General features: G+C 52.8%; 1 protein-coding gene across 2 annotated transcripts; it reads right to left on the minus strand.

Annotated features, from left to right (window-relative positions):
- Positions 1-257: 257 nt before the first annotated feature.
- LOC132836964 (homeobox protein Nkx-3.1-like) lies at positions 258-12,488 on the minus strand. 2 transcript variants are annotated; one of them, XM_060856558.1, is made up of 2 exons: positions 12,234-12,488; positions 258-831 (listed from the first exon to the last, which is right to left on the minus strand). In XM_060856558.1, exons 1-2 carry the CDS (start codon positions 12,427-12,429, stop codon positions 431-433), a joined length of 597 nt encoding a protein of 198 aa, XP_060712541.1. In that variant the 5' UTR covers positions 12,430-12,488; the 3' UTR covers positions 258-430. The 2 variants fall into 2 exon arrangements, with proteins under 2 accessions (XP_060712541.1, XP_060712540.1); XM_060856557.1 differs by having other exon boundaries at positions 258-834.
- Positions 12,489-21,522: the final 9,034 nt, after the last annotated feature.

The following is a 21,522-nucleotide window of genomic DNA, read 5'->3' on the forward strand; positions in this document are numbered from 1 at the left end:
TCTGGTCTGGTTCAGCTTCACACCATTGGTTACAGTGGGCAGCTACCTGTCCTGGATGTGACAATCTGTGGAGTCACGAGGGCTCTTGGTATGGGTCATGATCAAGTCCTGTGATGGGCCTTCCCTGCAGGCCATGAAAGAATTGTTAAAGAGCCCTTGATGTTTCAGTGGGTGTCTGAAGGCATTACCATTAAACACACTGGGACAAGAATAACTACAAAACAAAATTGATTTATTTTATAAAAGTAGAGAGAAAATATTGAATTACAGTTTTATTCATCTTGAAACCAACAGAGAGATGAGTGGCATGGGCCCGGGCGAGGGGGGCTTTTACACCCATTTGCCTGTTAAGGTTGAAAAACTGTTTCCAGCCACCACTGATGAAATAAATAAAGTGCAGAGTCTCTTCAGGCTTTTGGTCATCAGGAGGTCAGCAGCCTGTAGCTGGGACAGATGCCAGGCAGTAGAAGTAAGGGTAATAGTGGTAACATGGGTATGGAGATTGGACAGGTAGTTGGGAGCTCCCTTCTATTGATGCTGCCTGCTCCTTCAACCCAGCACAGTTCTGACTGGCAGCCAGCATCTTCCTTTTGGTCTTGTACCTGCGGTTCTGGAACCAGATTTTCACTTGGGTTTCTGTTAGCTTCAGGGCAGTGGCCAGGTTGGCCCTCTCTGGGGCTGACAGGTACCTCTGAGTGTCGAACCTCCTTTCCAATTCGAGAACCTGGGAATGTGAGAAAGCAGCTCGGGAACGCTTCTTCCTGGGGCTTCTCCGAGCCCTGGCTGTGCCCATGGTCCTCTGACTGCTGGCACTCCTCAATTCGGTGGAATCTGCTGGGGCCCCAATAAAAACAGAGACATTCAGAATCGAGGCAAATCCCAAAATCAAGGACGTGGCAACATGCAGACTGGCTTAAAAAGAGAAATCCAATGGCATCAACATCTCACTGCCTCCCATTACCAGACAGCAGCTCCTCTCTTATCATAGCCACACATCCCATCTCCACACCCTCACCCATTCACGTACCCCATCTCCCCACGCTCACCCATTCACGTACCCCATCCCCACACCCTCACCCATTCACGTACCCCATCTCCACACCCTCACCCATTCACGTACCCCATCCCCACACCCTCACCCATTCACGTACCCCCTCTCCACACGCTCACCCATTCACGTACCCCATCCCCACACCCTCACCCATTCACGTACCCCATCCCCACACCCTCACCCATTCACGTACCCCATCTCCACACCCTCACCCATTCACGTACCCCATTCCCACACGCTCACCCATTCACGTACCCCCTCTCCCCACGCTCACCCATTCACGTACCCCCTCTCCACACCCTCACCCATTCACGTACCCCCTCTCCACACCCTCACCCATTCACGTACCCCCTCTCCACACCCTCACCCATTCACGTACCCCATCTCCACACCCTCACCCATTCACGTACCCCCTCTCCACACCCTCACCCATTCACGTACCCCCTCTCCACACGCTCACCCATTCACGTACCCCCTCTCCACACCCTCACCCATTCACGTACCCCCTCTCCACACCCTCACCCATTCACGTACCCCATCCCCACACCCTCACCCATTCACGTACCCCCTCTCCACACCCTCACCCATTCACGTACCCCCTCTCCACACCCTCACCCATTCACGTACCCCCTCTCCACACGCTCACCCATTCACGTACCCCCTCTCCACACCCTCACCCATTCACGTACCCCCTCTCCACACCCTCACCCATTCACGTACCCCATCCCCACACCCTCACCCATTCACGTACCCCCTCTCCACACGCTCACCCATTCACGTACCCCATCCCCACACCCTCACCCATTCACGTACCCCCTCTCCACACCCTCACCCATTCACGTACCCCCTCTCCACACGCTCACCCATTCACGTACCCCCTCTCCACACCCTCACCCATTCACGTACCCCCTCTCCACACGCTCACCCATTCACGTACCCCATCCCCACACCCTCACCCATTCACGTACCCCCTCTCCACACGCTCACCCATTCACGTACCCCCTCTCCACACCCTCACCCATTCACGTACCCCATTCCCACACGCTCACCCACTCACGTACCCCCTCTCCACACCCTCACCCATTCACGTACCCCATCCCCACACCCTCACCCATTCACGTACCCCCTCTCCACACGCTCACCCATTCACGTACCCCATCTCCACACCCTCACCCATTCACGTACCCCCTCTCCACACCCTCACCCATTCACGTACCCCCTCTCCACACCCTCACCCATTCACATACCCCATCCCCACACGCTCACCCATTCACGTACCCCATCCCCACACGCTCTCCCATTCACGTATCCCCTCTCCACACCCTCACCCATTCACGTACCCCCTCTCCACACCCTCACCCATTCACGTACCCCCTCTCCACACCCTCACCCGTTCACGTACCCCATCTCCACACCCTCACCCATTCACGTACCCCATCCCCACACCCTCACCCATTCACGTACCCCATCCCCACACCCTCACCCATTCACGTACCCCCTCTCCACACGCTCACCCATTCACGTACCCCCTCTCCACACCCTCACCCATTCACGTACCCCATCCCCACACGCTCACCCATTCACGTACCCCCTCTCCACACGCTCACCCATTCACGTACCCCCTCTCCACACCCTCACCCATTCACGTACCCCCTCTCCACACGCTCACCCATTCACGTACCCCCTCTCCACACCCTCACCCATTCACGTACCCCCTCTCCACACCCTCACCCGTTCACGTACCCCATCTCCACACCCTCACCCATTCACGTACCCCATCCCCACACCCTCACCCATTCACGTACCCCATTCCCACACGCTCACCCACTCACGTACCCCATCTCCACACCCTCACCCATTCACGTACCCCATCCCCACACCCTCACCCATTCACGTACCCCATCCCCACACCCTCACCCATTCACGTACCCCATCTCCACACGCTCACCCATTCACGTATCCCCTCTCCACACGCTCACCCATTCACGTACCCCATTCCCACACGCTCACCCACTCACGTACCCCCTCTCCACACGCTCACCCATTCACGTACCCCATCTCCACACCCTCACCCATTCACGTACCCCATCTCCACACCCTCACCCATTCACGTATCCCCTCTCCACACCCTCACCCATTCACGTACCCCATCCCCACACGCTCACCCATTCACGTACCCCATCCCCACACCCTCACCCATTCACATACCCCCTCTCCACACCCTCACCCATTCACGTACCCCATCTCCACACCCTCACCCATTCACGTATCCCCTCTCCACACCCTCACCCATTCACGTACCCCATCCCCACACGCTCACCCATTCACGTACCCCATCCCCACACCCTCACCCATTCACATACCCCCTCTCCACACCCTCACCCATTCACGTACCCCATCCCCACACCCTCACCCATTCACGTACCCCCTCTCCACACCCTCACCCATTCACGTACCCCATCCCCACACGCTCACCCATTCACGTACCCCCTCTCCACACGCTCACCCATTCACGTACCCCATCCCCACACGCTCACCCATTCACGTACCCCCTCTCCACACGCTCACCCATTCACGTACCCCATCCCCACACCCTCACCCATTCACGTACCCCATCTCCACACCCTCACCCATTCACGTACCCCATCTCCACACGCTCACCCATTCACGTACCCCATCCCCACACCCTCACCCATTCACGTACCCCATCTCCACACCCTCACCCATTCACGTACCCCATCCCCACACCCTCACCCATTCACGTACCCCATCCCCACACCCTCACCCATTCACGTACCCCATCTCCACATGCTCACCCATTCACGTACCCCATCCCCACACGCTCACCCATTCACGTACCCCATCCCCACACCCTCACCCATTCACGTACCCCCTCTCCACACCCTCACCCATTCACGTACCCCATCTCCACACGCTCACCCATTCACGTACCCCCTCTCCACACGCTCACCCATTCACGTACCCCATCCCCACACCCTCACCCATTCACGTACCCCATCCCCACACCCTCACCCATTCACGTACCCCATCTCCACACCCTCACCCATTCACGTACCCCATCCCCACACCCTCACCCATTCACGTACCCCATCCCCACACCCTCACCCATTCACGTACCCCCTCTCCACACCCTCACCCATTCACGTACCCCCTCCACACCCTCACCCATTCACGTACCCCCTCTCCACACCCTCACCCATTCACGTACCCCATCTCCACACCCTCACCCATTCACGTACCCCATCTCCACACCCTCACCCATTCACGTACCCCATCTCCACACCCTCACCCATTCACGTACCCCCTCCACACCCTCACCCATTCACGTACCCCATCTCCACACGCTCACCCATTCACGTACCCCATCTCCACACCCTCACCCATTCACGTACCCCATCCCCACACCCTCACCCATTCACGTACCCCATCCCCACACCCTCACCCATTCACGTACCCCCATCTCCACACCCTCACCCATTCACGTACCCCCATCTCCACACCCTCACCCATTCACGTACCCCATCTCCACACGCTCACCCATTCACGTACCCCATCTCCACACCCTCACCCATTCACGTACCCCCTCCACACCCTCACCCATTCACGTACCCCATCCCCACACGCTCACCCATTCACGTACCCCATCTCCACACGCTCTCCCATTCACGTACCCCCTCTCCACACGCTCACCCATTCACGTACCCCATCTCCACACGCTCACCCATTCACGTACCCCATCCCCACACGCTCACCCATTCACGTACCCCATCTCCACACGCTCACCCATTCACGTACCCCCTCTCCACACCCTCACCCATTCACGTACCCCATCTCCACACCCTCACCCATTCACGTACCCCATCCCCACACGCTCACCCATTCACGTACCCCCTCCACACCCTCACCCATTCACGTACCCCATCCCCACACGCTCACCCATTCACGTACCCCCTCTCCACACGTTCACCCACTCACGTACCCCCTCTCCACACCCTCACCCATTCACGTACCCCATCCCCACACCCTCACCCATTCACGTACCCCCTCCACACCCTCACCCATTCACGTACCCCCTCTCCACACGCTCACCCATTCACGTACCCCATCCCCACACCCTCACCCATTCACGTACCCCATCTCCACACCCTCACCCATTCACGTACCCCCTCTCCACACCCTCACCCATTCACGTACCCCATCCCCACACGCTCACCCATTCACGTACCCCCTCTCCACACGCTCACCCATTCACGTACCCCATCCCCACACGCTCACCCATTCACGTACCCCATCTCCACACGCTCACCCATTCACGTACCCCATCTCCACACCCTCACCCATTCACGTACCCCCTCTCCACACCCTCACCCATTCACGTACCCCCTCTCCACACCCTCACCCATTCACGTACCCCATCCCCACACGCTCACCCATTCACGTACCCCATTCCCACACGCTCACCCATTCACGTACCCCCTCTCCACACCCTCACCCATTCACGTACCCCCTCTCCACACCCTCACCCATTCACGTACCCCATCCCCACACGCTCACCCATTCACGTACCCCATCCCCACATGCTCACCCATTCACGTACCCCATCCCCACACGCTCACCCATTCACGTACCCCATCTCCACACCCTCACCCATTCACGTACCCCATCTCCACACCCTCACCCATTCACGTACCCCCTCTCCACACGCTCACCCATTCACGTACCCCATCTCCACACGCTCACCCATTCACGTACCCCCTCTCCACACGCTCACCCATTCACGTACCCCATCCCCACACCCTCACCCATTCACGTACCCCCTCTCCACACGCTCACCCACTCACGTACCCCATCTCCACACCCTCACCCATTCACGTACCCCATCCCCACACCCTCACCCATTCACGTACCCCATCTCCACACCCTCACCCATTCACGTACCCCCTCTCCACACGCTCACCCATTCACGTACCCCATCTCCACACGCTCACCCATTCACGTACCCCCTCTCCACACGCTCACCCACTCACGTACCCCATCCCCACACCCTCACCCATTCACGTACCCCATCTCCACACGCTCACCCATTCACGTACCCCCTCTCCACACGCTCACCCATTCACGTACCCCATCCCCACACGCTCACCCATTCACGTACCCCCTCTCCACACCCTCACCCATTCACGTACCCCATCCCCACACCCTCACCCATTCACGTACCCCCTCTCCACACCCTCACCCATTCACGTACCCCATCCCCACACCCTCACCCATTCACGTACCCCATCTCCACACGCTCACCCATTCACGTACCCCCTCTCCACACCCTCACCCATTCACGTACCCCCTCTCCACACCCTCACCCATTCACGTACCCCCTCTCCACACCCTCACCCATTCACGTACCCCATCCCCACACCCTCACCCATTCACGTACCCCATCTCCACACCCTCACCCATTCACGTACCCCATCCCCACACCCTCACCCATTCACGTACCCCCTCTCCACACCCTCACCCATTCACGTACCCCCTCTCCACACCCTCACCCATTCACGTACCCCATCCCCACACGCTCACCCATTCACGTACCCCATCTCCACACCCTCACCCATTCACGTACCCCATCTCCACACCCTCACCCATTCACGTACCCCCTCTCCACACCCTCACCCATTCACGTACCCCCTCTCCACACGCTCACCCATTCACGTACCCCATCCCCACACCCTCACCCATTCACGTACCCCATCTCCACACCCTCACCCATTCACGTACCCCCTCTCCACACCCTCACCCATTCACGTACCCCCTCTCCACACCCTCACCCATTCACGTACCCCCTCTCCACACGCTCACCCATTCACGTACCCCATCTCCACACGCTCACCCATTCACGTACCCCCTCTCCACACCCTCACCCATTCACGTACCCCCTCTCCACACCCTCACCCATTCACGTACCCCCTCTCCACACCCTCACCCATTCACGTACCCCATCCCCACACCCTCACCCATTCACGTACCCCCTCTCCACACGCTCACCCATTCACGTACCCCCTCTCCACACGCTCACCCATTCACGTACCCCCTCTCCACACCCTCACCCATTCACGTACCCCATCCCCACACCCTCACCCATTCACGTACCCCATCCCCACACGCTCACCCATTCACGTACCCCCTCTCCACACCCTCACCCATTCACGTACCCCCTCTCCACACGCTCACCCATTCACGTACCCCATCCCCACACCCTCACCCATTCACGTACCCCATCCCCACACGCTCACCCATTCACGTACCCCATCCCCACACCCTCACCCATTCACGTACCCCATCCCCACACGCTCACCCATTCACGTACCCCCTCTCCACACCCTCACCCATTCACGTACCCCCTCTCCACACCCTCACCCATTCACGTACCCCATCCCCACACCCTCACCCATTCACGTACCCCATCTCCACACCCTCACCCATTCACGTACCCCCTCTCCACACGCTCACCCATTCACGTACCCCCTCTCCACACGCTCACCCATTCACGTACCCCCTCTCCACACCCTCACCCATTCACGTACCCCATCCCCACACGCTCACCCATTCACGTACCCCATCTCCACACGCTCACCCATTCACGTACCCCATCCCCACACGCTCACCCATTCACGTACCCCATCCCCACACCCTCACCCATTCACGTACCCCATCTCCACACGCTCACCCATTCACGTACCCCATCCCCACACGCTCACCCATTCACGTACCCCCTCTCCACACCCTCACCCATTCACGTACCCCCTCTCCACACCCTCACCCATTCACGTACCCCATCCCCACACCCTCACCCATTCACGTACCCCCTCTCCACATGCTCACCCATTCACGTACCCCATCCCCACACCCTCACCCATTCACGTACCCCCTCTCCACACGCTCACCCATTCACGTACCCCCTCTCCACACCCTCACCCATTCACGTACCCCATCTCCACACGCTCACCCATTCACGTACCCCCTCTCCACACGCTCACCCATTCACGTACCCCATCCCCACACCCTCACCCATTCACGTACCCCATCTCCACACCCTCACCCATTCACGTACCCCATCTCCACACGCTCACCCATTCACGTACCCCATCCCCACACCCTCACCCATTCACGTACCCCCTCTCCACACCCTCACCCATTCACGTACCCCATCCCCACACCCTCACCCATTCACGTACCCCCTCTCCACACCCTCACCCATTCACGTACCCCATCCCCACACGCTCACCCATTCACGTACCCCATCTCCACACCCTCACCCATTCACGTACCCCCTCTCCACACCCTCACCCATTCACGTATCCCCTCTCCACACCCTCACCCATTCACGTACCCCATCTCCACACCCTCACCCATTCACGTACCCCCTCTCCACACCCTCACCCATTCACGTACCCCCTCTCCACACCCTCACCCATTCACGTACCCCCTCTCCACACCCTCACCCATTCACGTACCCCCTCTCCACACGCTCACCCATTCACGTACCCCCTCTCCACACGCTCACCCATTCACGTACCCCATCCCCACACCCTCACCCATTCACGTACCCCATCCCCACACCCTCACCCATTCACGTACCCCATCCCCACACCCTCACCCATTCACGTACCCCATCCCCACACCCTCACCCATTCACGTACCCCATCCCCACACCCTCACCCATTCACGTACCCCATCCCCACACCCTCACCCATTCACGTACCCCCTCTCCACACCCTCACCCATTCACGTACCCCATCTCCACACGCTCACCCATTCACGTATCCCCTCTCCACACGCTCACCCATTCACGTACCCCATCTCCACACCCTCACCCATTCACGTACCCCCTCTCCACACGCTCACCCATTCACGTACCCCATCCCCACACCCTCACCCATTCACGTACCCCATCCCCACACGCTCACCCATTCACGTACCCCCTCTCCACACCCTCACCCATTCACGTACCCCCTCTCCACACGCTCACCCATTCACGTACCCCATCCCCACACCCTCACCCATTCACGTACCCCATCCCCACACCCTCACCCATTCACGTACCCCATCCCCACACCCTCACCCATTCACGTACCCCATCCCCACACCCTCACCCATTCACGTACCCTCTCTCCACACCCTCACCCATTCACGTACCCCATCTCCACACGCTCACCCATTCACGTATCCCCTCTCCACACGCTCACCCATTCACGTACCCCATCCCCACACCCTCACCCATTCACGTACCCCCTCTCCACACCCTCACCCATTCACGTACCCCCTCTCCCCACGCTCACCCATTCACGTACCCCATCCCCACACGCTCTCCCATTCACGTACCCCCTCTCCACACCCTCACCCATTCACGTACCCCCTCTCCACACCCTCACCCATTCACGTACCCCATCCCCACACCCTCACCCATTCACGTACCCCATCCCCACACGCTCACCCATTCACGTACCCCCTCTCCACACCCTCACCCATTCACGTACCCCATCCCCACACGCTCTCCCATTCACGTACCCCCTCTCCACACCCTCACCCATTCACGTACTCCCTCTCCACACCCTCACCCATTCACGTACCCCATCTCCACACCCTCACCCATTCACGTACCCCCTCTCCACACCCTCACCCATTCACGTACCCCATCCCCACACACTCACCCATTCACGTACCCCATCTCCACACGCTCACCCATTCACGTACCCCATCTCCACACGCTCACCCATTCACGTACCCCATCCCCACACCCTCACCCATTCACGTACCCCCTCTCCACACGCTCACCCATTCACGTACCCCATCCCCACACCCTCACCCATTCACGTACCCCATCTCCACACGCTCACCCATTCACGTACCCCATCTCCACACCCTCACCCATTCACGTACCCCATCCCCACACGCTCACCCATTCACGTAGCCCATCTCCACACGCTCACCCATTCACGTACCCCATCTCCACACGCTCACCCATTCACGTAGCCCATCTCCACACGCTCACCCATTCACGTACCCCATCTCCACACGCTCACCCATTCACGTACCCCATCCCCACACGCTCACCCATTCACGTACCCTCTCTCCACACCCTCACCCATTCACGTACCCCCTCTCCACACCCTCACCCATTCACGTAGCCCATCTCCACACGCTCACGTCTTCTATCTTCAGATCCTCCCTTTATATCTACATGTATTGGTTGTTTGTGCCCTCTCAGTTGTCTTTCGTCCTTGTGTCACCCCTGCCCCTCCCTGGCCTTTGCCTGGTCATTGTGAACATTCTGGTTCCTGTCCAAACACAAGGTGAGTGTGCTGCAGGGGAGTAGTGTGAGGAGAGTGAACACGGTTTACGTTGTGTTCCCCTGCTGGATTGCAGCCAAACGTGGCTGAGATATTCTCAATGGGTGGTGTGGGCTTGGTGCAGAGTCTCAGGGACACTTGGGAATGCACTGGTGTTAACAACAAGAGAGGCTCAGTGTGGTCTGAGATGGGGACAATGACATCCCCAGTCAGAGGGAGCCCACGCTCCTCCAGAGCTGGAACTCCACCCTGCACAACGCACTGTCAATCGAATCATTTTGGTAGGAATATTCCCAATAGTTTCTCAAATCATTTGGTACATAGCCCAGAAGGAGTCCATTCTGCCAATGTAGACCTGCTGGCTCTGGGATGAGGATATGGCAAACTTCAGTCCCAGGCTGGCACCCTGTGCCAGGATTCATAGCCACAATGACCCACTCTGCAGCACCCTCAGTGCAGTCTTACTGTGCAGCCTGGCCCCACTTGGTTCCCAGCTTGAGCAAATGGCCTGTCCCCCTCAGATAGCAGCATCGCCTCTTGGAGCATGGAGAGGCCATTCAGCCCCCCCCCCACACCGCGGTCTGCTCGGCCCATCAGTCCTATCCTGCCCCCCCCCGTGTCACCAGAACCTCAGTATCTCTGTCTTCGCCAGAGCCTCTGCCTTCTGCACGTTTTGGCAGAGAGAGAGAGCTCAGCAGCTCTTGGAGATCAGATTGAAGCATTTTCCACCCTGTTGGCTGCTGTGAATGGCTCAGCCCTCATTTTCAGACAGAAGCAAACAACCTCACACCCTCCTGCCTTCCACAGCATGAGGGTTACAGGGAAGGTGAGGGTCTCAGCAGCTGAGATCTTGCCATCAGAGCTGCCTCCCTTCTTACTGCTTCTTCTGGACTGAGAGTCACACAGCCCAGAAACAGAGCCTTCATCCAACCCCTCCCTGCTGACCAGCTTTCCCAAAGTAAACTGACCCATTTGCCAGCCCTTGGCCATATCCCTGTAAACCCTTCCTATTCATATACCCTTCCAGATGTTGTCATTGTACCAGCCTCCACCACTTCCTCTGGCAGCTCATTCTATATACATACCACCCTCTGCATGAAAAAGTTGCTCTTAGGTCTCTTTTATATCTTTCCCCTCTCACCCTAAACCTATGCCCTCTCGTTCTGGACTCCCTTACCCCAGGGAAAAGACTTTGTCTATTTACCCTATCCATGCCCCTCGTGATTTTATAAACCTCTGTAAGGTCACCCCTCAGCCTCCCACGCTCCAGGGAAAACAGCCCCAGCCTGTTCAGCCTCTCCCTGTAGCTCAGATTCTCCAACCCTGGAACATCCTTCTCCAGCCTGACTGATTAAAACTGTCTCCGCCTTGGAGATACTGAACAGTGCATTTCCTTACAACTCTCTGCGGGAATGAATTTCATCGTTTCACTTCCCTCGAGAGAGAAGGCACAAACGTTCCTCCTTTCTGTCTGAAATGGGTGACCCGTTACTCTGAGTTTATACCCTCTTAGTCCCCCTCAGCCCGAGCTCAGTCACGGACTCCGCACCAATACATTGTAACAGAGGCGGGACTGGGACCTGATCCTATCCGAGCGGCTCCGGGACAAACCTCAGGGATGCCAGAGAACCCCCCCCCCAGCCCATCCACACAGACACAGACAGAGGTCAGGTTCCAGGGAGGGGAACACCAGGGATGGAGCTGGGGCTGGGGAGTTTAGTTGGTGGGTGGGGGGGAGAGTAGAGGAGCGATGCTCCCTGAGCTGTGAACACAGTATCCCTATCCCCCTCCCCTTACCTCCGTGCCTCACCTACCTGTCCTCCCCAGAGGCTGAGTTGTGACTCCCAGCTCCGGGCTGTTCTGGGAGCTGGGCTGGAACTGTGCTGCAGCGGCAGACCCGCTGCTCTGTCCTGTCTCCTCCCTCCCCCCTGGCAACTCTCGAGGAAGGCTGCCTGGCGAAGTCTCCTCCAGCGACAGGATGTCCTGGATACGAAACGGCGTGAAAGCCATGTGTGTGTGTGTCTGTCAGACTCACTCCCTCCACAGGTTTCAGTTTTGGAAATCGAGGATAAGTGGGAGGGAGGGAGATGCACGTTTGGAATGGGTGAGCTTTTTATAGAAGGAGACTGAGAGGCAGGCATCAGGTGGGAGGGAGGCAGGTACAGTCCCAGCCCTGCCCTAAACAGGAGCTGGGGGTCCCTGTCTTGTTGTACCTGAGACAGCTATAGGCACTGGCATATATCTATCCTGCTCTCTGCACTGGGCAACTCCGGCATCAGCTCTTTGGCAGCTTGAACACTGAGCATTGCTGCTGTGCTGTGCCTGTGTGAGAGAGTCAGGTGGAGAAAACTATCCAACAGGTAGTTCTGCAGAGGGAGAGAGAAGCTGTGATCACCTCTTCTGTCGCTCCCCTCAGGGAATACAGGGCACCTGGGAGAGGCGAGCTGTCAGAAAAAGGGGCCAATGCTTCAGGGTATTGCAGGGAGAAGGGGCTGGAGGAGGCAGGGACAGATTTCAGCCTGTAATTCACTCCTGGGTGTCTCTTATTCTATATATAACCTGCTCAAACCCCTCGATTAAATTCTCTCAATGCAGGGCATCTGTTATTCAATATACAAATCAACTGTACCTCTCGATAAGATTCCAGTCTGTAACTCCGTCCCTGGTACCTGTTATTCTATATACAGATCTCCTGAACCCCTGCAGTCTGTAACTCCCTCCCAGATATCTGTTATTCTATAAATCACCCTGAATGCCTTGAATATATTCCAGTCTATTGCTGACTCCTGGGTATCTGTTATTATATGTATGAATCATCTGAACACCATGATTTGATTCCAACCTACAACTCACTCCCAGGTAGCTGTAATTCTAAATGTAAACAATCTGAACTCCTCAATTAGAATCCAGTTTCTAACTCACTCCTGGGTATCTGTTGTGTAATGCTGGAAAAGCGCAGCAGGTCAGGTAGCATCCATGGAGCAGGAGAATCGACGTTTCGGGCATAAGCCCTTCTTCTCATGCCCGTAGTGTCGATTCTCCGTCCTTGGATGCTGCCTGACCTGCTGCGCTTTTCCAGCAACACATTTTCAGCTCTGATCTCCAGCATCTGCAGTCCTCACTTTCTCCCATGTTTTGTAATGCATAGAAATGTATTCCAATTGTTTGGGTAAGGCACAGTGCATGGTAGATAAAGGGGAAACAGTGGATGAAATATATTTGGATTTCCAAAAACCTTTGAATAAGTGACCACACACAAGGTTACTTTGTAAAATGAGACCCTGTTGTGATGGGGTAGTACATTGGCATGGACAGGGGATTAGCCAACTACTAGAAGACAGAGAGTCAGGATAAGACATGATTTTCAGATATGGACAGGTTAGCAAGTGGTTACAAAAAGCTTTGTAGGTGGAATGTAATGTGGGGAAATATGAGGTAATGTACTGGAAGGAAGAATGGAGGAATGAATATTATTGAAATTAGATTGCCTACAGTGTGGAAACAGGTCCTTCGGCCCAACAAGTCCACACCGACACCCTCCAAAGAGTAACCCACCCAGAACCATTCCCCTCTGACTAATGCACCTAACACCACGGGCAATTTACAATGGTTAATTCACCTAACCTGCACATTTTTGGACAGTGGGAGGAAACCAGAGGATCCTGAAGAAACCCATGCAGACACAGGGAGAAAGGGCAAACTCCACACAGACACTCACCCGAGGCTGGAATTGAACACTGGGACCCTGGTGCTGTAAGGTAGTAGTGCTAACCACTAAGGCACTGTGGGAAAGACTATTAGAAAGCTGCAACATAGAGGGATTCGGAGGTCTGTGTGCACACATCACAAAAAGCTAATATTGAAGTTCAACAGATCATCGTGAGGGCAAATGGAAAGTTGGTATTGATTGAAAAGGGAAGGGTATGGAAAGTTGGGTAAGCTGGGATGTTTGTCACTGGAGTGTAGCAGTTTGAGGGGTGACCTTGTAGGCATTTATAAAATAGTGAGGTATAGATTGGGTTAATGGCGGGGGGGGGGGGTCTTTCCCTAAGGTGGGGGATTTCAAGACAAGGAGATGTATTTTTAAGGTGAGAGGAGAAAGTTTTAAAAAAGACATGGGGGCAATTTGTTTTACACAGAGAGTGGTTGATGCGTGGAATGAACTTCCACAGAAAGTGGTGGATGTGGGTACAGTGACAACATTTAAAAGCCATTCGGGGAAGGACATGGATAAAGGTTTGGAGGGATATGGGCCAGGAGCAGGCAGGTGGGACAAGTTGAGTTTGGGATTATGTTTGGCATGGATTGGTTGGACTGAAGGATCTGTTTCCATGCTGTATGACTCTGTGATTCTGAGTATGAAAATAGAAGTCTTGCTAAACAGGGAAATAAAGAGAAACACCAGCAGAGGGACAACAGATAATGCATAGACACAGGGAGGGATGAAGTAAGAGGTGCACACAGGATAAAGGTAAACAGAGACAGTGAAAGACAGATTAACTAGCAGTTGAAATTGGAGTGTTAGATACGAGAGGAATATTGTCTGATGGAGATTAAAACAAAATGCTGGTTTGGAGATTCCTGGGTTCAGAATCAAATTGATAAAGACAAAAACACTCTGACACCAGCAAGTAGCAAAAGGAAATCAGAGAGACAAAACTCTGAGAGAATGGATACTGAGAGGCACAGATACATAGAAAACCAAGAGATATGGTCGGAGACAGAGCAAGCTAGATAAAAAAAATGGCAGGGTGTTCAAACAGTGAGGGAGGGAAAGAGAGAGAGGGAAGTGACAGTGAAGGAGGGAAAGAGAGAGAGGGAAGTGACAGTGAAGGAGGGAAAGACACTGAGGGAATTCACAGGGGGAGGGGATGAGAGAGAGAGAAAAAGTCACGCATGGAGAATGAAGAAATACTTTGTTCTGGCCAGGAAGACAGAGACGGGCCCCTCTTTGCAGCAATTCCTCCAGCAATTGTTGCCCACTGTCCCTATTACCAAGACAAGGGCCCCTTCGAGAATTTGCGGCAGATAAACTTTACAGGAAAGTGCTTGATCTTGCTGTTTGTCTGGGCAGAGGAGAAGCCCAGAGGTTGGTACTGCACGTGTTTTCCATCTGCACATTTATCAAAGAGGAACTAGTGACCACTGTCTGCTGTCGAGGTTTGTCAGCTCCATCATCTTTGCTCCCCCACAGCACAGTGTCTGAACAGGGGGCAAGATCCACTGACTCAGAGAGAGGAAAACACGAGAGAAAACCCAGTCCTGATCAAACACCAAACTATCTGCAATGTTGTGCTGCCACTTAGTGTTCCATAGCGGGACTGCTGGACGACTTGACACCAAACACAGCATCATAGCTGCAGGAGATGGCCATTCAGCATTCAGTGTGATCAGGGCTAACTATTGAACTAAATATCCGTATCCTGCCTTTCTCCCCCACATCCCTTGATCCCTTTAGCCACAAGAGCTATATCTACCTCCTTCTTGAAAACGCACATAGTTTTGGCCTCAACCAGTTCTGGTGGTGGTGAATTCCAGTGAATTTCTTATCCTGGTCTTCACGGCCAGGGATAAATCAGGCTCCAAAAAAAACCCCATGTTTTCTCCCATCTGTAGGGATGGTGGCAGCTTTAATGTTTGTCGTAGAGTACTTGTTTCCAAAAGAAATTCATAGGATGTGCTTGACACAGAGAGAGAGAGAGAGAGAGAGAGACTCGAGTCCATCAGGTAGGATCAGACTTGCTGAGTTTCTGCAGCACTCTGTGTGTGTTGTGATTCTAGGTCTCCAATACCCACCAGCAGAGCCCAGAAGAGGGAAGGATTGGTCTGACCTTCTTTCCTCTCTGCTGTCAAAAGGTTGTGTCTGTGTGCAATGTTTCGAAGAGACATGGAGGATCTAAATCCCACTCAGATGCACGACAAAACTGAAAGCTGAAGACAGCAAAACGTAATGATTTAGCTATTGGTCTAGGTATAGTTTTAGTGTGAGGGGGAAAGATTTAAAAGGGACCAAAGGGGCAATGTTTTCACACAGAGGGCGGTGTGTGTATGGATTGAGCTGCCAGAGGAAGTAGTGGAGACTGGAACAATTATCATGTTTTCTTTTAGAATTAGAATCCCTGCAGTGTGGAAACAGGCCCTTCAGCCCAACAAGTCCACACCGACTGACCACTGAGCCACTGTGCTGCCACCTGAACGGGAATATGATTTGGAAGGGTTGAGAGGAATATGGGCTAAGTACTGGCAAATGGGACAAGATTAACTTAGGATATCTGGTCGGCATGGACGAGTTGGACTGAAGGGTCTGTTTCTGTGCTGTATGCCTCTGTTTGATATTAATGATGCAGGAGCTGGGTTAAATTAAATTAAAGATGGAGATACGTTCTTGCTGTTGCAGGGGCAGAGGTCTGGACACTTATCTATCAAGTGCCTGTTCTTCTTGGACTCACTGCTGCTGTTGAGGCAACACGAATGATTTGACATCGATTCAGGTCTTTGTCTCAGTTTTAACCTCTTAATTTGGTGCTGGTGTCAGTGGTGGCTCAGTCCCTCTTCTGCCATTCTGAAGCCTGACAACTCAGAGATAGCTGTGCAGATTTGAGAGCATTATCTTGGCCCAGGAATGAAACTGAGGCCCTGTCAGCTGAAGAGCCCATTCCAAGAACTGGGCAATCAATTCTCACTGTCCTGGTCAACAGTTAGTCCTCCATTGACTCCAGAAATCCAGGTTAATCTGAACTCCTCTGTTTGCTGGAGAAAGTCAGCAACAGCTCTGACAGTATCTATGGAGAAGAAAAACAGCAGGAATGATTCCAATCCTGGATGAGTTTTTAGGACAGAAAGGCATTGCAAATAAGTTCATGTTTTTCGAGAAAACAGTTTTGAAAATAAACCTCCTAAACCTATTAGAGCTTATAAAAAAAGAACCTATTTTCCAACCCCTTTCAGTTCTGAAGAAGCATTGGAAAGAAAGATTAATTGTATGTGTGTGTGTCTCTCTCTCTCTCTCTCTCTCCCCACAGATGCTGTCAGACCTGAGTTTCTCTAGCATTCTCTGTGCTTGTTTCACATTTCCAACATTTGCAGCATTTTGCCTTTGAACTGATTTACTGTTTGTGGGAGCATCCTATGGCTGCTGTATTTCCCACCTTCCAAATTGGAAGTGGTTGCAGCCCTGTTCTGGGACTTTGCAGCAAAAGGGATGTTGTGAGTGCAAGTTCCTTGCTTTCACTGAACCTGGCTCCCTTGCAGATCTTTGGGAATCCTCTGAAGGGAATAGAGGAGTTTGTAATATTGGAAACTGGGATCTGTATAAAGCAAAACACAACACCTTGGATATTTCAAACATACTTCTTTGATCCCTGTTCCCTAAGAGATTCTGTTCTAAAGCTTTGATATGTCACATTCTCTGCATCCCTAAGAGGTCTGAACATTTCCTGATCTTTGTAATCTGTCCTGATTACACTAATAAGAGGTGAAAAGGTTAGCAATCGTCCTGGAGAAACTCCACAACTCTAACAGCCTCTGTGGAGAGAGAAACAGCATCTTATTCAGAACTTCATCAATTGTACTGCAGTTCTGAACCATTTCTCTCTGCAGGTGTGGCCAGATCTCCCAAGTTTCTCCAGTGTTTTCTGTTTTATATTTCAGACTGCCAGCATCCACAGTGTTTTGTTTTTCTTCTCCATAGATACTGTCAGAACTGTTGCTGACTTTCTCCAGCAAACAGAGGAGTTCAGATTAACCTGGATTTCTGGAGTCAATGGAGGACTAACTGTTGACCAGGACAGTGAGAATTGATTGCCCAGTTCTTGGAATGGGCTGTTCAGCTGACAGGGCCTCAGTTTCATTCCTGGGCCAAGATAATGCTCTCAAATCTGCACAGCTATCTCTGAGTTGTCAGGCTTCGGAATGGCAGAAAAGGGACTGAGCCACCACTGACACCAGCACCAAATTAAGAGATTAAAACTGAGACAAAGACCTGAATCGATGTCAAATCATTCATGTTGCCCTAGCTTGTTTAGTGTCGTGTTGTTTAGAATCGGTTCCTTGTGCCCAAACCAGCCACTTTCTGATCACAGGTATGACGTTGCACACTGTGTCTGGAATACAGGCACTCAGGCTGTCCACACAACATCTTCAGGAGAATTGCAGCACAGTTGAATCCTGCTGACCAAGACATTGGTTGTTCCATAAGACTTAGCTCACGATATTATGCACGATATTATTGGGGCGGCACAATGGCTCAGTGGTTTCGCACTGCTGCTTCACAGTACCGGGGACCTGGGTTCAATTCCCACCTTGGGTGACTGTCTGTGTAGAGTTTGCACATTCTCCCTGGGTCTGTGTGGGTTTCCTCCAGGTGCTCTGGTTTCCTCCCACAGTCCAAACATGTGCAGGTTAGGTGAATTGACGATGTTAAATTACACATAGATCTATCTATAGACACACTATTAGTCAGGGGGAAATGAATCTGGATGGTTACTCTTCGGAGGGTCGGTGTGGACTTGTTGGGCTGAAGGGCCTATTTCCATACTGTAAGTAATCTAATCTGAGATGGTCTCTTGTGAGACATTAGGCTCACTTTAACAATGAGTGCCGGTTATGATTTCAGGCCAGATATTTGTGAATACCAAATGACAATCTCCAAAGCACTGTATATTCTCTGGTAAAGCTCCTCACAGGAATAGTCCTTTCTACTGTGGTCGGTGGAGATGAACTCCTGCTGTCATTAACCCCTTTCCGGGACTGGCTGCTGTGTTACAGCAGGGAGATCGTTGTCTGGGTTGTTGAGAGAAGACAGTCAGAAACACCAACACTCTGACTGACCCTGTGCGCTCTGTTCATACCGTGTAAAAGGGGGGAACACCATACACTCAGGTCTCAGCCCACCTGGATCTCCTGTGCTCTCTTGGACATGTTGAGTCGCTGTTCTTTCGGTCAAGGTGCAGGGAACCCTCTGATCTATCTACATATCTCCTATTATTGCTTCTCGCACATTCCCAGTTCTCATTGTCACATTCCTGACAGCTGCCAAGGCCCAATGCCCCAGAATTCCCGCTTTATCCCTCTCTCTTGTTGCTAAGAAAGTCCTTAAAAGCAACCTCTTTGTCCAAACATTTCGTCACCTCCCTTAATATTCTCTTATCAGGCTCAAAATCTCACGTCTCATTTGCTCACGGGACAGGTAACAACATGAAGGGTGCTACATGAATCCAAGTTGTTGTTGCTGTGAAATCAAAGCCACTCTAGGTCAGTAGAGGCTTCTCTGGCTCACCTCAGTGTTTAAACAGTGAAATCAGATGACAGGAAGGAGACAGGCTGCTAACTCACAATGAAGGCTGTTAGTGAACAGCATAGGCCAGTCTCATGATGGTGGAAACCAGAATTGCAAATGAAAAGCTCCTTTTTAATGAATTTTGCCACCGTGTGGCGTTCAGAGTAAAAGACTTTCCAGTCAATCCAAACTTCTTGTCTTACTTGTGGTCTTGACTTCCTGATGATCACAGGCCAAAGAGTAAAAGGTGGATTTTAGGTCAGATGAAACATATACCTTTCTGAATTTTGCAAACTGCTTCAGAATTTATTTTGATCAGAACATATAGTGCAGAGAATGTTCTCTGCAACATCCTAATGGTAGAATCCAAGCATTCCATCATCAAGTCAAAGATGTCATTCCTTTCAGTTTTAGTCTTATGTTTGCACAGTCCTGACCCTCCCTATCTTGGCAATTTTAGGGTGTAGGTTTGCTCGCTGAGCTGTAGGTTTGATATCCAGACGTTTCATTACCTGGCTAGGTAACATCATCAGTGGTGACCTTCAAGTGAAGCGAAGCTGTTGTCTCCTGCTTTCTATTTAGATCTTTCTCCTGGATGGGGTTCCTGGGGTTTGTGGTGATGTCATTTCCTGTCCATTTTCTGAGGGGTTGATAGATAGTATCTAGATCTATGTGTTTGTTTATGGTGTTGTGGTTGGAGTGTCAGGCCTCTAGGAATTCTCTGGCATATCTTTGCTCAGCCTGTCCCAGGATAGATGTGTTGTCCCAGTCGAAATGGTGGTTTTTTTCATCCGTGTGTAGGGCTATGAGGGAGAGGAGGTCGTGTCTTTTTGTGGCTAGCTGGTGTTCATGTATCCTGGTGGCTAACTTTCTTCCTGTTTGTCCTACTTGGTGTTTGTGGCAATCCTTGCATGGAATTTTATAGATGACGTTGGTTTTGTCCATGGGTTGTACTGGGTCTTTTAAGTTTGTTAGTTTTTGTTTGAGAGTGTTGGTGGGTTTGTGTGCTACTAGGATTCCGAGGGGTCTCAGTAGTCTGGCTGTCATTTCTGAAACTTCTTTGATATATGGTAAGGTGGTTAGTGTTTCTGGCTGTGTTTTGTCTGCTTATCGTGGTTTGTTCTTGAGGAATCTGCGCACTGTGTTTTTTGAGTTTTTTGAATACGTTGTATAGGTGGTTCTCCTCTGTTTTTCGAAGTTCATCTGTGCTGCAGTGTGTGGTGGCTCGTTGGAATAGTGTTCTGATACAGCTTCGTTCGTGTGTGTTGGGATGGTTGCTGGTGTAGTTGAGTATTTGGTCAGTGTTTGTCGGTTTTCTGTATTTGCAGGTTTGTAATTCTCCCTTGTCCTTTCTTTCTACTGTGACGTCCAGAAATGTGAGTTTGTTGTCAGTTTCTTCCTCCTTGGCGAACTTTATGCCTGTGAGAGTGTTGTTGATGATGTTAAATGTCTCTTCTATCTAGTTTCGTTTTGTGATGACAAAGGTGTCATCTACGTAGTGAACCCAGATTTTTGGTTTGATGGTTGGTAGGGCTGTTTGTTCTAGTCTTTGCATTACCGCTTCTGCTATGAATCCTGATAGCGGAGATCCCATGGGTGTGCCGTTGGTTTGTTTGTAGACTATGTTGTTGAAAGTGAAGTGGGTGGTGAGGCACAGGTCCTCTCACAAGAGGAGGCGTCATGAAGCTAGTGGACCTGTGCCTCACCACCCACTCATGGCGGGGGGAGGGTGTAACGAGAATAAGGGGCAGAGCCTCAAACGAAGGGGGAGCAGATTTAGGACTGAGTTGAGGAGGAATTTCTTCATCCAAAGGGTTGTGAATCTG

This window comes from Hemiscyllium ocellatum, chromosome 48, assembly GCF_020745735.1.
Source record: "Hemiscyllium ocellatum isolate sHemOce1 chromosome 48, sHemOce1.pat.X.cur, whole genome shotgun sequence".
In the NCBI taxonomy this organism is placed as follows: Eukaryota; Metazoa; Chordata; class Chondrichthyes; order Orectolobiformes; family Hemiscylliidae; genus Hemiscyllium; species Hemiscyllium ocellatum.

Coding starts and splice junctions, on each gene's coding strand:
- LOC132836964 (XM_060856557.1), bottom strand. CDS start 12,429: ATGGCTTTCACGCCGTTTCGTATCCAGGACATCCTGTCGCTGGAGGAG. Junction 835..12,233: donor TCAGCCTCTGGGGAGGACAG/GTAGGTGAGGCA, acceptor TTGGGGCCCCAG/CAGATTCCACCGAATTGAGG.